Raw genomic sequence first — 15855 nt, forward strand, 5'->3', positions numbered from 1 at the left:
TATAAGCAATACAGTTTTAATTCTGACCAGTCACCTACAAACCCCTTGTCATTCCACTGTTCTGATGGCATTATTAAATATCACATTTGTGTGACATCACTAGGGAAAAAAATGACACAGATACAGAACATTATGATACAATAGTACAAATGATAAATTATATTTATACAGTAAATAATGTCAATAGTCAGCACAAATTCATAAAAAGCAGCCTGCTCCCAGTATTATGAAAACAGTTTGGTAAATATTTCAATTATAACACTTGTAAAGGAAGCGAGTTTTGTGAGATTCTGCTGTGAAAAATAAACCGTATATTTCTCCACAATTTGTGCAATATTAACACATACAGTACACAGTAGAAACGGCAACAGTAAAGGGAAGATGGATAACAAAAGCGGTCTTAGCTATGGGACTTCAAAGAGACTGTAAACAGCACAACCCACTATGGTCTCCCTTTCCAGTCCCCTCAAGACATTTTAGTTTTTACATAGTATAAAACTGAATAAATAACTGAGCTTATTTTGGGGCTTAAAATTATACCAAGATGCTTTTACAAAATAATTAACACTATTTATCTTTGGTCAATTTGACCAGTAAGGCTATTTTGGGATACTAACATTTTAAATCAAAAGCACCGTATTATCTGGGAGAGAAGGGGGTGTCTGGAGAAATGAGTGCGTGAATGAGATCAGGTACACAATGTGCTCCATCAAAAAAGAAAAGAAAAGAAAGAAAATCAGTTTAACCACTGATGACCATGAAATGGATATAACATTCTGGACACAACCGATGCTTTGATTGGCTAGGGCAGAAACCAGCTTTCATTGTTGTTTATATGCCACCGGTATGCATGAGATCTTTGCAGACACAGGGATGCCTGCTATCTCAGAAACAAAAAAGATATTTACCAAACCATCTGCATGTTCTCATTTTTATTTGATTTCGTATCCCAACACACACTTCAGGCTGGGGATCTTAAGGCCGTTAACTTCCTTGGCCAAGTGCTCTGTAGCGCCATGAGACATGTTTATCACTGCTCAGACACAGGGTGCCTTGTCATGGTTTCTTGTGCAATGTATGTAAAAAGTAGTAGCGCTCTTACAAAAGTGGCCTAGTAAAAACTACAATTTGCCACTCAGCAGCTTCACTCAACCAGGGCATGTAAGTTCCCTACCAGGCCAATAGTAAATTATTATCACTCCATGAGGATAGCTCATTACTCTGAGCTGCAGATGATTTTCAAAGAATTACAAATATGACCAGCTCCATCCTGCCTCCAAATGAAGCTGTCTAAAGTCTTTCAGAGGTTGCAGTCAGAACCTGTTGGCTGAATGGATAATGCCCTTATCTACACTTCGCACATACAAGCAACTGACTAACTAAAGCCTGGGAAAATATCAAATGAACTAACTCCATAGTTGAGAAAATTAAATTGAAAACATGGAGTGATCTTGCCACAGACCAATTGGAAATTATTTTTTTCATCTGCTTATATCACAACCCGTAAAAGTTCCTACTGCTAGCAATAATTACGCTTTTTCTGGCCTATATTGATTAATGACCAAAAAGTCTTTTCTTCCTTATTTTGAAAGACGACATGAATGGTTTGGTTTTGAAGACTTTCTGGGTGTGGACAGTCGTTTTTCCTCCTATATAAAATATGAGCAGGTTAATATTCTGAATCCTACTTGAAAACCCAATAGCAACAAAAGGATAGAACAATCTGCATAGTAACACCCATGCACTTAGCTTTCTGTACACCAAGATCTACTCCAACCTACACATCTAAAATGCGTGACCGTACCCTAGTTAGGATGGTTTTTCAGCGGTTTTACTCTGGCAAAAGCATAGAAATCCCGTTCCTTTCACACCAATCAGTGCTTCCTTTTTATGGCACACTAATGGGGGCTGTTACAATCCACATAGTATAATTACACCAGAAAGTGGAGCTCTGCCATTAATTTGTTTCAGCTTTTTCGTAATCCAGGGAAAGGCCACCAAAAAGGACATCAGTTCATATGCAGAGATGCCCCAATTGAAAAAGTTACAAGAGCTAGGATATTCCCCTAAATGTGCCCAGGGTATGTTTGCATACCATGTGAAAGCAGAGCTTTTAAAATGTTGCCATCTTAGAGAAGGCCGGGTTTATACCAGTAACGCTGACTGAAACCTGCGCATGGTTCAGCGCTGATGAATCCAAGACATGTGAGTTAAAACTGTAGAGTTCAGTTTAAATGAACAGTTGTAAATGGAACCAGTCACTGACATGGAGTGCACCTTTAGTTAAAAAAATCTAATCAATGAGCCACTTTCATAGATTTAGAATTTTTAAAATTTCCAGAAGTCACTATTACAAAAAGAAAAACAGCCTCATGACTTTCTTAAAGAGGCTCGCAGTTTGTTCAGTTTGGTAATCATCAGAAAATGGCGAGTGAATTAAAGGAAAGGCAGCATTAGTGTTTTCTAAATGTAGTCACAAGTCATATGTTCAAATTCATTTCCTCTAAAAAGTAATTAGTCATGAGAATTTGTTTTAAATTTCATTACAAAGTCTTAATTCAAAAAAAAATATTTTAGTGTTAATCTTCCCTTTTAAATTTTCTTTACAGAAACAAAGAGCTAAAAGCATAAATAGGAGGAGGGCATTCAACCATAAAAATGACATTGGCCAATATCTTAATTTTTCAGCCTGACCTGATAAAAGTCTATCAAAACTAGACAGTTAAATAAGAACCACATTATAAAAATTAGCAAAAAAAATGACTATTAGGTTATTCTGCAAACTCAAATATGAAACTGTACTAAAAACAAAATATGTGCAAAAGTGTACAAGAGTAACTGCATATAGCAAGGTTAAGCCTGAATTAGTTTTAAAGCTTGCCCCGGTGAAACTGAATTCAAAGTTGTCCCACTATATTTTGTTTTTCTTTCGTCTCACATTGTAAGTCAAATAAAAATAAAATACACACAAGCACTTCCAAACGAAGTCACTACTGGACAAGCACAGAGCAGAACACTCATTTAGCACGAGTGCAGCATGCCACTCACAGGAAATTCCTTTGCAGTCCTTAGATAGTAGTGTACAAATGCAACACTGCATACAACAGCACACATTATACTTGACAACTTGAGAATTTTCTTCAGCTTTTTTTCCTTTTGAGACAAGCCTGCTTTGCCAGTCAAACCGTCAGGAAAGCGGTGAGATTTTGTGTTGCAACGTTTAATGCGTAAAATCAGCCTTCTGGGCTCTCTTCTAAGAATAAGGACTATGGGTGAACCAACAGTCTAGAACTGTATATAGTTATGTGCAAAACCATTCACTAGCACTCCAAGTCTCAGGTCTATCATATGAACAGCTGTAGGTAATAGTAATTTTAGGATCCAGCACATCTGACATCTACAAAATAGCAAATGGAGTTTAAAATGGCAGGTTCTCCCTAGAAAGTGTATTGAAATGGTTAACAAAGTAAGAAAATGGACATAATCTAACTTTGGCGAAAAGTCTGAACATTTCATGTAATGCTCAACAAGCCAAAGTAAGGTACCATCTGTAGCAAAGACTAGATTTAGATTAACTGGTAAGTACAGACAACTCTTCAAAGTTTGTAACTGTAAACTGCAAATCTACTTTCAAGTCGCTTACACGCCATTCAGTCCAAGCAGATCCTGTTCATTTTCCTCCAAAGACTTCAGCTTGGAAACATTACGAAAAGAAAGTTCCTTCGATTGGGTCTTTATAGGAGGAAAGGGTTAGTTGTATTTGTGGGCTGGGGTGCTGATGGAGGGATTCCCATACTATGAAGCGGCTGGGTCATCGATCCTGCAATGTTCATGTTCATCCCCTGGCCCATTCGAGTGATAGATGCCATGGTGCCTACAGCTGGTAACGGCGCCATTCCCACAGCCACTGGTGCCATGGAAGACAGAGGTATTGGCTCCATGCTCATTGCTGGCACAGCATTAAAAGAAGGACTCGTGCCCATCACGGGACTTGCTCTCATCTGATTTAGTGTGAGGGGCTGGGGCTGATTCACTTGGAAGGGGTTGATTGGAGTTGGTGTTGTAGCTGTCCCTAATTTGAAAAGAAAAAAAAAAGAATGCAGCTCCAAAGAGGTCAAGGTTTTGCAGTCATGCCATGTATATTCACAGTACTGCCCTCCCCTCCCCCCCCGCCCCCCAAAAACCCAAAAGAACAAATGTCACTTCTAATGAAAATCTCTTTTACAATACCATTGACATATACTGGGCTACGTCTCTCTCAGCGGTACAAATTCCATTTACTTCAGTGGATATATAATTATAATTTGCCCCACTATATCTTTATGAATGCCAGCAGGATACCACAACACCGATGGGTAGTTTTCAATTTTCTGTAAGACAAGCTGTACAAACAGATTCTGAATTCTATCAGTCAGGAGTGTGCCTGAACACGACATTCTGAGGCTATACTGCAACAGATAATTGCAGGCTATTTTTATTTGTTTATTGCACTTGTTCTCCCTTCCTCTGCTCCCAAGATTTCAGCCATTTCACTGAGTTTTAGAAGCTGTTCAGGTATTTGGCTCCGAGATTGGTCAGGAATTCATAATGTAAACAAGCCGGTTCCGAATTACAGTAAAGCTGGAAAAAGCAAAGAACTTTCCCAGCATTCAAAGTCTTTGATCCACTGCCAACAATACACATTCTTTATACCATAGATGTTTAGACTTATTCGGATGGCCCAGTGACCCCTTGTAAACTTGACAGATACATAGACTTCCTGTTGCTGAACAGTGCTAAGCTGCTCAGAACCATTCTTCACTCTGTTTTCCCCAATATTTCAAGGAATTTCATAAACAAATATTTTTTAGAAGTATTTTAAGACAAATTACCACCATTTTAAATAATCTTAACACACCCCGGGTTACCATGTATAGAAATTTCAGTGCACATAAAGATACTAACGTGTTTTTTCCCATTTGTTTACTGTGGCAACACCACTTAGACTTTACCATAAATAAAGTCATAAATGCTACTACAGTACAGGCCTTTTTGCAGGAGAGCTATGAGAGCAGATAAGTTTCCAAGTACACCAAGGGTTTCTTTTTGATCAGATGAGATTATTTCAGGGATGGCCTATTTATGGCACTGTCTCATCCTACTAAAATGTGGACTGAAGTGAGCACGAAGGTTTTTTCCAGGCTTCGCCTCCCCTTACCAGTTTGTTTGCACTGTTACTGCTGGCAGCATTAATGAAAACAGTCATTTCCCAGGTCTTCAGTAAAATTGCCTGGAGAATGGAACCAGGGCAGAGGGGAGACACTGATGACAAAAACAGATTTTGCAGGGAGAAGGCTGATGGTGAAATCTTCAGAAGAGCTTACAGTCAGGTCTACACTTAGAATACTGCTGCTATAGCGCTTCAGTGACAACACTACTACAGTAGAACCTCAGGAATGAAGGTTGTCCATAACTTGGAGACATTTGTAACTCTGAACAAAACACAGCTCCAGCAGTTCACATTTCAGGCCAGGTTCCAGAGGCAGCTAGGCAGCTTCCCTGCAGGCAACTTATTTCAGGGCAAGCTTGTCCTCCTCCCAACTGGGGTGGGGATAGGGTGGAGGTGAAAACAGCATGTCCCCCTCCTGGAGGGGTGGGAGTGTGCAAAAACAGCTTCCCAACCTCCCCCCAGCCAGGGGAGGGGGTGTGAAAACAGTACCCCATCTTACAGGAAAGCAAAGCAGTGCCGACCCCAGTGCTGCTCCTGCAACTGCTCCCACTGCCTTAGGCTGGCAGCAGAGACTCACAGCTTTGCCTGCGAATCTCAGCATCTTCAACTCCTAGCTGTAAGTGGGTGCCCCGGGTGCAGTGTTCGGGGTAGGGGTGGGGACATGCAGCTGAGATGTGCCTACCTTTAAGATACAATATAGGCACAGTATAGCATTTGGGGGTTTTTTTTTGGTCTCTTCTCTTGCCTGATTGGTTACGTCCAGTTTCACATGGTGTCTGGTTGACCGGTCAGTCTGTAACTGTGGTGTTTGTATCTTTGAGGTTTTACTGTACGCCAAGAGGAGAGGTTCTCTTGTCAGCATAGTTAATCCATCTCCACAAGAGGCGGTGCCTATGTCGATGTGGGATGCCCTCCCATTGACGTAGTGCTGTCTACACCAGGGGTTAAGTCTAGTCATTTTTCACATCCTTGAGAGATGCAGTTATACCAGCGTAAGTGTATAGTGTAGATCTGGGTGAAGCAATGCAAGTTTCTAAGTTTCATTTTCAAAAGTGCCTTGGGAACTTTGGAACTTAAGGGCTTGTGATTTCTGAAGTGCACTAATGTGTGGTGCATTAATTGGTCTGTGTAAACCCTGTTGGTGTGCACTCAGAGCTCCCTAGTGGGCTTTAACATAGTCTGTGCAATATAATTTTGATATTTTTATGCAATTCAGAATTAAGAGGGTCACAGGCATATTCTGCGTGAAAGAGTCCAGGCTTTAGGTGGGTTTTCTTGTTTGGTTTCATTTTTCTTTTGTGTGTGTGTGTGGGGCGGGGGGAGGGTTTGAGCAGAATGTTTTAATATTTTTGACTGAATATATTATTTTTAGCATTTATGTTCATGTTTGAAAGGAAAGATGCATACGTGGCTAGCCAATGCCTGCTCAACAGCTACAACTCCCAGTGAAGTGGATAGTTTATCTCAGGGTTCAGCCCTACAGGACTAGACTAAGAATAGGAAGAGACTATGAAGGCTTAGGATGACACACACAATAAAGGAAGGTACTAGTATTTATTATTTGTGTAACAGTAGCGCCTAGGCACAAACCAAGATGGGCCCCACTGGACTGGACAGCAGAAAAACTCATAGTACAAGATTCACAGCCTCAAAGAGCTTATGATGTAAACAAACAAGATGTTTGAGGGGAAACAGGCCAAAAAAATCATGGAACTACCATGCCATTTTGCTGCCATCACATTGTTCACTAAGCTTGTGTATTCTACTGCTTCCCCCGCCCTATGTCTATCTTGTCTACTTAAATAATATGGACTCATTGTTTCTTTGTATTCCCCCATTTGTAGTCTCTTGTATTATACCTGGATTGTAAACGCTTACGGGTAGGGACAGTCTTGTTGTTCTGTTTTTGTGTAACACCTAGCACAATGGGATCCTAGTGCATGACTGGGGCTGGTAGGTGCTACAGTAATACAAAAATGAAATAATAAAGAGAGTTGAGGTCACTGCCCCCGCCCCCAAGAGCCAGGACTAGAACCCAAATCCTTCCATGTATCAATCCATTACCTTTCCACAAGCCCATGCTGCCTTTCCCTCCTAACTGCAACAGAGCAAATCCTGCTGGCCAAACTAGTCTAGGATGGCAAGCAAGCCAGGAAGTACAAGATTTAGATTGTGCTATGTGCACCAGAGGTGGAGTAGGGTTTGTTCTACAAGAACAAATTTGGAAGACAAGATACAAACAAAGTTATATATTGGAAAGGGATGTATTGAGACATACCTGGAGCTAAGAACGGATTCAATGATGGAACAGGCTGTGGTGGCTTAGACACCAATGAATCCAAATTCACCAAGGCTGCATTGGGCCCCAAGAAAGACTCGGGGGTTTTTCGAGCTGCACTTTGTTTGCTCGATGTCATGTTTGTGGGCTGAGAATCAAAGAGATCAGGACTTGTTGTACCACTATGCTGGGATGACAAAGTGGAACCCGACTCGGCTGTAACAAAAAGTCAAGAACAATCTGTTAGATTCACAATGCTAAATGCTCCAATTTACTAAAGCCAGTTATCTGTCTGTTCACTATGTATTATAATCATGCAAAAAAAGTCTGATGACAGAAGTGATTTTATTCTACTACTAAAAATATATCCTTAAATCTGATTTTATACTATCATTTTGTTTAAATTGCCAAATATGTTTTACACTTTTAGCAAGTTGTTAAATATATTAAATCTTAAGTATCCCATAGAAGTGTAGAACAGTAGAATTACAACTGCAGTGTAATATAAACAAAGCTTCTACACAATTGATCTTGATATTGTTCTTTAGTGTGCTGTGATACAGACACAAACAAATTGCCTCTATGGAGAAGATATTCATGAGCATCAGAACTGTGGCCTCTGAACTATCATCTTGGTATAGTTTTCCATTCAGTATTAGCCATTCATTAATTAACAGATTTCTTTTAAAAGAGGAACTTGGGCCAACACTGAGCTATGTCACCAATCTTACAGAAGGTGCCCCTTATAAAGAGGTACATAGTCTCAAAGCATTTACATATTTGAAGTCTAGCAGTTTCATTTTCATTGGGTGAAATAAAAACATCCACAAAAGTTAACTTTCAGTAATTCTTTCCCTAGTGTTGAATACAAGTGTTTACATGTCTATTTGACAAACCAGAGGGGTAGCCGTGTTAGTCTGGATCTGTAAAAGCAGCAAAAGAATCCTGTGGCACTTTATCGACTAACAGACGTTTTGGAGCATGAGCTTTCGTGGGTGAATACCCACTTCTTCAGATGCATGTGGTGGAAATATCCAGGGGCAGGTATATATATGCTAGCAAGAAAGCTAGAGATAACGAGGTCAGTTCAATCAGGGAGGATGAGGCCCTGTTCTAGTAGTTGAGGTGTGAAAACCAAGAGAGGAGAAACTGGTTCTGTAGTTGGCAAGCCATTCACAGTCTTTGTTCAATCCTGAGCTGATGGTGTCAAATTTGCAGATGAACTGAAGCTCAGCAGTTTCTCTTTGAAGTCTGGTCCTGAAGTTTTTTTGCTGCAGGATGGCCACCTTAAGGTCTGCTATAGTGTGGCCAGGGAGGTTGAAGTGCTCTCCTACAGGTTTTTGTATATTGCCATTCCTAATGTCTGATTTGTGTCCATTTATCCTTTTCCGTAGAGACTGTCCAGTTTGGCTGATGTACATAGCAGAGGGGCATTGCTGGCATATGATGGCGTATATTACATTGGTGGATGTGCAGATGAATGAACCAGTGATGGTGTGGCTGATCTGGTTAGGTCCTGTGATGGTGTCGCTGGTGTAGATATGTGGGCAGAATTGGCATCGAGGTTTGTTGCATGGATTGGTTCCTGAGCTAGAGTTATTATGGTGTGGTGTGCAGTTACTGGTGAGAATGTGTTTCAGGTTGGCAGGTTGTCGGTGGGCAAGGACTGGCCTGTCACCCAAGGCCTGTGAAAGTGTGGGATCATTGTCCAGGATGGGTTGTAGATCCTTGATGATGCATTGGAGGGGTTTTAGCTGGGGGCTGTATGTGATGGCCAGTGGAGTCCTGTTGGTTTCTTTCTTGGGTTTGTCTTGCAGTAGGAGGCTTCTGGGTACACGTCTGGCTCTGTTGATCTGCTTCCTTATTTCCTCGTGCGGGTATTGTAGTTTTGAGAATGCTTGGTGGAGATTTTGTAGGTGTTGGTCTCTGTCTGAGGGGTTAGAGCAGATGCGGTTGTACCTCAGTGCTTGGCTGTAGACAATGGATCCCATCACTCAGGCTACTTTGTCTCCTTGCCTCCTACCATGGCCTTCACCCAGTCACCATGACTCATACCCAAAACACGGGCTGAAGATATGGTTTAGTTAAGCATACGTTATTGGGCTCAATACAGAGGTAACACGATGAAGATGTATGGCCTGTGCTACCCAGATGTCAGACTACATTATGATAACAACTAGCTTTTATTGTTACATTAGCTATAAAAATGGCAACACGTTCTAAGTACTCCCTCGTTTGAACTTATCCACTGTGAAAGGTGGATCTTGTTTCTGTCATAAAAAAAGATTAAATAGTTGGTTTAAAAAACCTGTTACTAAGATTACAAAAAAACCTGCCATTTGCCAAGTATTCATTTGATCCGTACCTGTCTTTTTGGAATTTCGAAGGTTGTCAAATTCAGAAAAGTCATCTTTAACTGTACCATTCAAATTACTGAAAAGGTCAAATGATGTGCTTCCTGTTCAGGAGAACAAACGACACCTGTCATTAATAGATCTTCAACTGCATTATGTCCAGTGCTATTAAAAGCAATTTCGAAACCAATCACATTACTTGAGAAACATTTCCCTCTGTGTCCTATCATGGCCGTTAAGGTTCAGCTGGGGTGCTTCTACTGTCACTACCCCAGACCAAACTCTATGACTAGCAGCAGTGCATTTTCAGTATTTGGCCCTCACCTACGGTACAATTTTCCTCTCACTTTTCAGTATGGAGGGCCTTCAAGACACATGCGGTTATGTGTCTTTAGGTTGCAGTGGAGATGGTCAGTGATGTTACTGCCCAATATAGAAGGTAGCATATATATTAACTAGCTGTGCAATCAAGTGGTGCATCCAGATGCTGTGGTGACGGGCATCACAAATTCTTTGTGGTATTGGAATTAGAAGCGTGGATATAAGCCAGTGATAACAAGCAAAATGGAATGTAAGTGTGGCCATACTTGGGGTAAGAATTGGATTCCCAAATTCAGCTTCTTGTTTCACAGATTAAAGGGACTGGGAGGGCAACAGAAAAGATGTGCTCAGTACCTGGCGTAGATAAGGCGCTAGAGTGCTAAGCAAAGGGGAGCCTAGCTTTACTCTGCAATCAGTGAAGAAGACACATTCACTAGATGTGGAAACACCTTTAGCAAAAAGGAAGGGAAAAAAACCTATGTAAATAAAGAGTAATCATATTTCCCCAAACCTAACAGGGTTGGAATTTGAAAGTCACTTTTTAAACAATCAGTTAGCATTAAGCTTCATTACATTTTGAATCATTACAATGACACTTAGAGGCAATTAACTCTCTGAAGACAGAATGCAAGTAAAGATTCTGTATTGCAAATGTTATTTATCTCCAGCAAAAAAGAAAAAGTTATAAAATATCTTTAGTCTCATGAATTTTACAAAATAATTTCTAAAACATTCCATTTTCCTTTGCCCATATAAAGCTAGATTAGACATGATCTTGACATCATTCCACATATACATCTTTAGTTTATTATATAATGTAGAGATGAATGATGGCAAAAAATTCATCTAGCACAGAAAGTCATGGCACCTATCCAAAACCACCCTGCTATTATCGTTATTGGGAGCAGTAAGAGTCACAAGGCATAAGGCAAGGAGTTAAAGCAGCACCTTCTGCACTTCGTTACATAAGAATTTACAGAGGGAGCTTTTCAAAAGCAGGTAAGCATCCAACTCCCATTTGCGCCTTTGAAAACCTCCTCCTCAGAACACCAGATGCTGATCAAACTCTGAACAGTTTACATCTACAGAGACATCTTTCTGCACAGCAAGTCACCACATTGGAAATGTCAGTAGTTTTGAAGCTTTCAGATTGTTTTAATACTCTGTTTTTTTGGAAATTAAATGTTTAGGCAATTAAAGAGAGGGCCAGTGGCGGCAGTGCAGTCACAGGTGCATGGCTGAACTGGGTGGCAGGTGTACATAAAGAAAAGACTGGAGAGGATGTGGAAGAGAGTCTGGAGGAAAGAGCCACACGAATGCAATGCTCTGACTCAAAATAATAGCACTGAAAAGTCTGTTCTAAAGTCTATTATATACTCCTGAGGGCACTCTGTGCCAAAAAATTACAAATTCTGCACACAATATTTTAGTATTCTGCAAATTTTGTCAGATAAATGTGAAGGCTCCAGCCTGGCACTGGGGAGCATAGGGCACCAGCTGCACAGAGGTGGGAGATCACTGTGCAGCTTCACCCTGGGACATGGACTCAGTGGTGAGGCTGCACCCAACCCTGACACAGCGCAAGGCCTGTTCCTGACCCAGAAACACCCCAAGGCCCTGCCCCTCCATGCCAGGTACCCCAGGTACGGGCAGGCAGGCTCAGCAAGGCAGGATCCAATTGTGGAGAGGCTTAGTGTGGGGGGATGTAGGTGTGGGTTCAGAGGATTCTGTGTAGGGCAATCTGGGTGTGGGCGGCTCAGTGGGTGATCCGGGTGTGGGGGTGCATCTGGATGCACAGGGGCTTGTTGGTGGATTCTGAGTCCAAAGGTAATGGGATGGGGGGGGCAGTCCAGGTGAAGGTGGTTGGGGCTCAATGGGGGCGTCCAGATGGTGGGAGACTGGGGCTTAGTGGAGTTGGGATCCAAGTACAACTGGTTGAGGCTCGGCAGGATAGGGTTCTGGGTCGGAGGGAGCCTCAGCAGGCAGGTAGGGGTATATGAGATCCGGATGCACAGGGATTGGACGGATGGGGGAGCAACTCCCTATATAGTGACCCCCTCTCCCTGCAGCTGAGAAGTGATGGGTGCAGGAAGCATGGGGGGGGAAGGGAAGGAGGAGTTTGCAGAGCTTCCTACAGCCGGGTGAAAAATCTGGAGGTGGGTCTGATCCAGCCCCGGCTGCCGTGCAGGGGAAGAGGAAGTCTTGTCTCCCCCAGCCCAGCCTGGACTAGCAGCTGAGCCTGACACAGGGTAGGAGCCACCAGCCATGTCTTCCCCAGTCCCGCCTGCATCCCACAATGATTTATCTCTGCCCTGGGCACCCAAAATATACTGCTGGGAAGGGTCACATGACCACTTTAGTGGCTTCCCTTTGCTTCCATGTCAGCAAGTCATTTTTCCGCAAGGAGACAAATCTGCGGGGGACATAAATTCTGCGCATGCACAGTGATGAAGAATTCCCCCAGGAGTAATTATAGGTCTTATTTATTTTGAAATCCAGTACTACAAGTCCTTCAGTGTAACTGTTTCTTTTACCTGCTCCATTTAGCAATTGCCCACATCTCACCTTAAGTTAGTCAATGAAGAGAGGCTGAAAAAATAACTCCCCTCAGTACAAAAAACAAATATACACCTTTAAAGGGATGCACACTTACACCACGGGCTCAGTACAGCCTATTTACTGGAAAGGATGTCAAACGTAAACAGTCTCTTACCAGAGGTGGAAATAGGTTTGTTTGCAGCTGCTGGTCCCCATGGATCTACAGTAGCTTTTGTTGCTACAGAGGATGACTGAGAAGGAGCCCAAGGGTCTACATTTTTGGAGAGAGACTGAGTAGCGGATCCAGTTGGTGCTCCCCATGGATCAACAGAAGTAGCTGGCTTGGCACCTGCAACAAGAGACAGTTGAACCACATCAGAAAGTCACTTTAAAAAGCTTTTCCAGGAAATTAATTGTATTAAGTTAAAAATACTACCCCTGCAAAGTAAGCACTAAGAGAAAATTGTGAAAAATTAGATGCTGTGTTACATCAATTTTGCCATGCTATATGTACACAGACAAGTAATTTGTGGAAGACTCTTGAAGAATAAAAATAAGCTCCCACTTGAAGATGTAATTAAACTTGCAGCAATTTGCTTTCATGGCAAACTGTCATTCACCATGGCACAGAATTATTGTTCAGATTGAAAGTGACGTATTAAATCACAGGTTACATTTAAAATAAACTCAAGGGAAAGATCATTTCAATAAGCCATTATCTAAAAGAAACCAAGAACTCAATGTAAAAACTCAGTGTTAAAGGCTTAAAATGAGCCATTTTAAAACTCTCTCCTGATTCCACCATATTTTAATTTTGTAAAACAAATCCTCCAACTTTCTCTGAGCTACAATTTTTCCTCCCCATTTGTGATCGTTATTCCTGCCATAGGTCTCCTCTAAATTGTCCCCCATCTGTTTCCAAATCATCCTCTCTGTTCTTTTCTCTATTTTAATGACTACTATTGGCTGTAATTATCCAACACATATCCCTTCTCTAAGTTTTATTCATATGATCTGCAAGTTCAGGGCTCTTATTAAAGAAGGATACCGATACAGCATGTTTGATCCATCCTATTTCAGTACATTATGATTCAAGCCCGATTCTTCACTCCCACAGAACAAAACCCCCAAATTATTTATATTTGAGTAAAACCTGAAGACCCCAACCAGGGGTTGAATCGAAGGCAGAGCCCCTGCCCTAAAGAGGCTATGATCTGACAAAACAGACACACAACAAAATAGCAACGCATCCAAAGCAAAGTCAGATTTCTTGATCATTTCATCCTCACCTGAACCCCTTTCCCTGTCAACCTCCCTTGTGATCAAATGCCAGTCAAACTTCTTCACAATCTTTACGCAGCCCAAGTGTCCTCCTTCCACCCTCCCCCACCATCATACGCAAACACCCAGGCTCAAATCAGGCCCCACTGAAGAAGCCAAACTTGAGACTTCAGTGAGGCTGGGGCTTCACCCTCAGGTGAGGGCTACACTTTACAGCTGCACTGTACCAGGAAAGCACTTCTCGTGTACACATAGCTTACACCAGCAAAACTGCACTTGTGTCAGCATAGCATATTCCAGTCCTCTCCCCAAAAGAGAAATAAGCTCTATTGGCAAAAGCAGTTTTGCTGGTAGAATTTCGTCTGCATTGGAGGTTTTTGCTCTATGCTATGTCGGTCAGAGGCCCCATCTCATCAAATGCCTGACTGACACAGCTATGCCAGCAGAAGTCTGTAGTGTGAACCTGGCCTCAGACTCATTCTAGGAGGCAAAAACCCAAACTACTAAAAGTCTGAAAGGCCTGCTCTTGGCTGCGTCCCCTCCCCCATCACAGGGGGTGTGGGGAAGTGGGAGATTCTGCTCAACCCTAGAAAGAGCAGCATTTCCCCACTATCAACATCACCTCTCTCCTCCCACAAAACAACTCAATTCCATCTCTCACTTGCCCAGATCCAGTACTTGCTGCAGACCTCCTACCTGTCTGCAACAAGTAGTAGCAATCAGAAAGAGCATCCCCAGCCCTACCTTTGGTGTTTCCTTTTGGAGAGGCATTACTACAGTTTCACACACAGTTTTTAACAACGGTCTCTGAAAGCGTATACAAGCGTCACAAAGAGAGCAGTATTTACGATGCTGCCACCTACTCAACAGAAGCACTTCGGTACCTATCTTTATAGTCTGAAGATTCCAAGGAGCATCGTTAATGAAACAACACTTGGCAGCAAGCGTATCAGATACATGCCTGCACTCAGCATGCAAGTGAGCAAACGGGAACCCCAAACCAAGAAAATTCTACTTATCAACCCAAAATAATAAAAGCAATAATTTTGCTTTTATAGCACATATCCACATAATCCTTTAAAGTGATCAATTATTTCCAAGTTAGAATGTATGTTCACATACACCCTTTTTCCAAAAACTAGATTTCAACAGAGACCAAGATATAGTTGGCAACAGGAAATATAAGCATACAAAAGAAATTAATGCTTTAATACAAGAAGAGGACAGAGCCATTCTTGTAGTAGACAGCTGTATCACCTCGGTTCACCTTGCTGTTTCAGTTTACAACCAAATCCTCAGTTTAAAGAGCAGCACTATGAAAGCCAACTAGAAAACTAGGAGATAAGCATACCAGCACAAGTTCCGATTTGCAGAGTTGTTAGCTCACTTTCATCAACAGGTGGCATCTTTTTGTTCCATCTAAAGAACAGGAAATGCTGACGGGCTCTATTTGAATACAGCTACTCTCATTCCAGCATACACACTTCCTTCATCTGCATTGTGTGTTGAGTTACGATTGATGATGCCATGCAAGAAATGCTAATGACACTACTCCGGAAAAACGGAAGCTTTCAGAAATGTCTTTTGTTCTTTCATAAGATAGATCCCAAATTAGAACAGTTGTAACTAAGAGCATTTAGGAAGATACCTACCTTCCCCCAGCCCTGTTCCCTCTACTGAAATATCAAAGCACAGTTAGGCAGGATTAAAATCCTCTATTTTAATGAGTCACTGTTTTACTAGCAGTCCAGATTCATAAACCTGACATCTTCAAGACTATCCTTGGGAGCCAAGTAGCTGGAAAGCAAGAACAAGGAGTTGTTATACATGGTATTAATAAAGTTGGGAGCCAAGGACAGGAAACTCAACAGCTG

General features: G+C 41.8%; 1 protein-coding gene across 2 annotated transcripts in view; it reads right to left on the minus strand.

Moving 5' to 3' along the window:
• EPN2 (epsin 2) overlaps positions 1–15855 on the minus strand; it is a 70150-nt gene continuing 54295 nt past the window's right edge. For both annotated transcript variants that reach the window (XM_050967271.1, XM_050967270.1), the window contains 4 exons: positions 12876–13049; positions 9853–9945; positions 7488–7703; positions 1–4072 (listed from right to left, as the gene is read on the minus strand). In XM_050967271.1, the coding sequence (XP_050823228.1) occupies positions 3735–4072; positions 7488–7703; positions 9853–9945; positions 12876–13049 (821 nt within the window). In that variant the 3' untranslated portion in view covers positions 1–3734. The remainder of the gene's footprint in view (positions 4073–7487; positions 7704–9852; positions 9946–12875; positions 13050–15855) is intronic.

This window comes from Gopherus flavomarginatus, chromosome 9 (assembly GCF_025201925.1).
Source record: "Gopherus flavomarginatus isolate rGopFla2 chromosome 9, rGopFla2.mat.asm, whole genome shotgun sequence".
NCBI classification, from domain to species: Eukaryota; Metazoa; Chordata; order Testudines; family Testudinidae; genus Gopherus; species Gopherus flavomarginatus.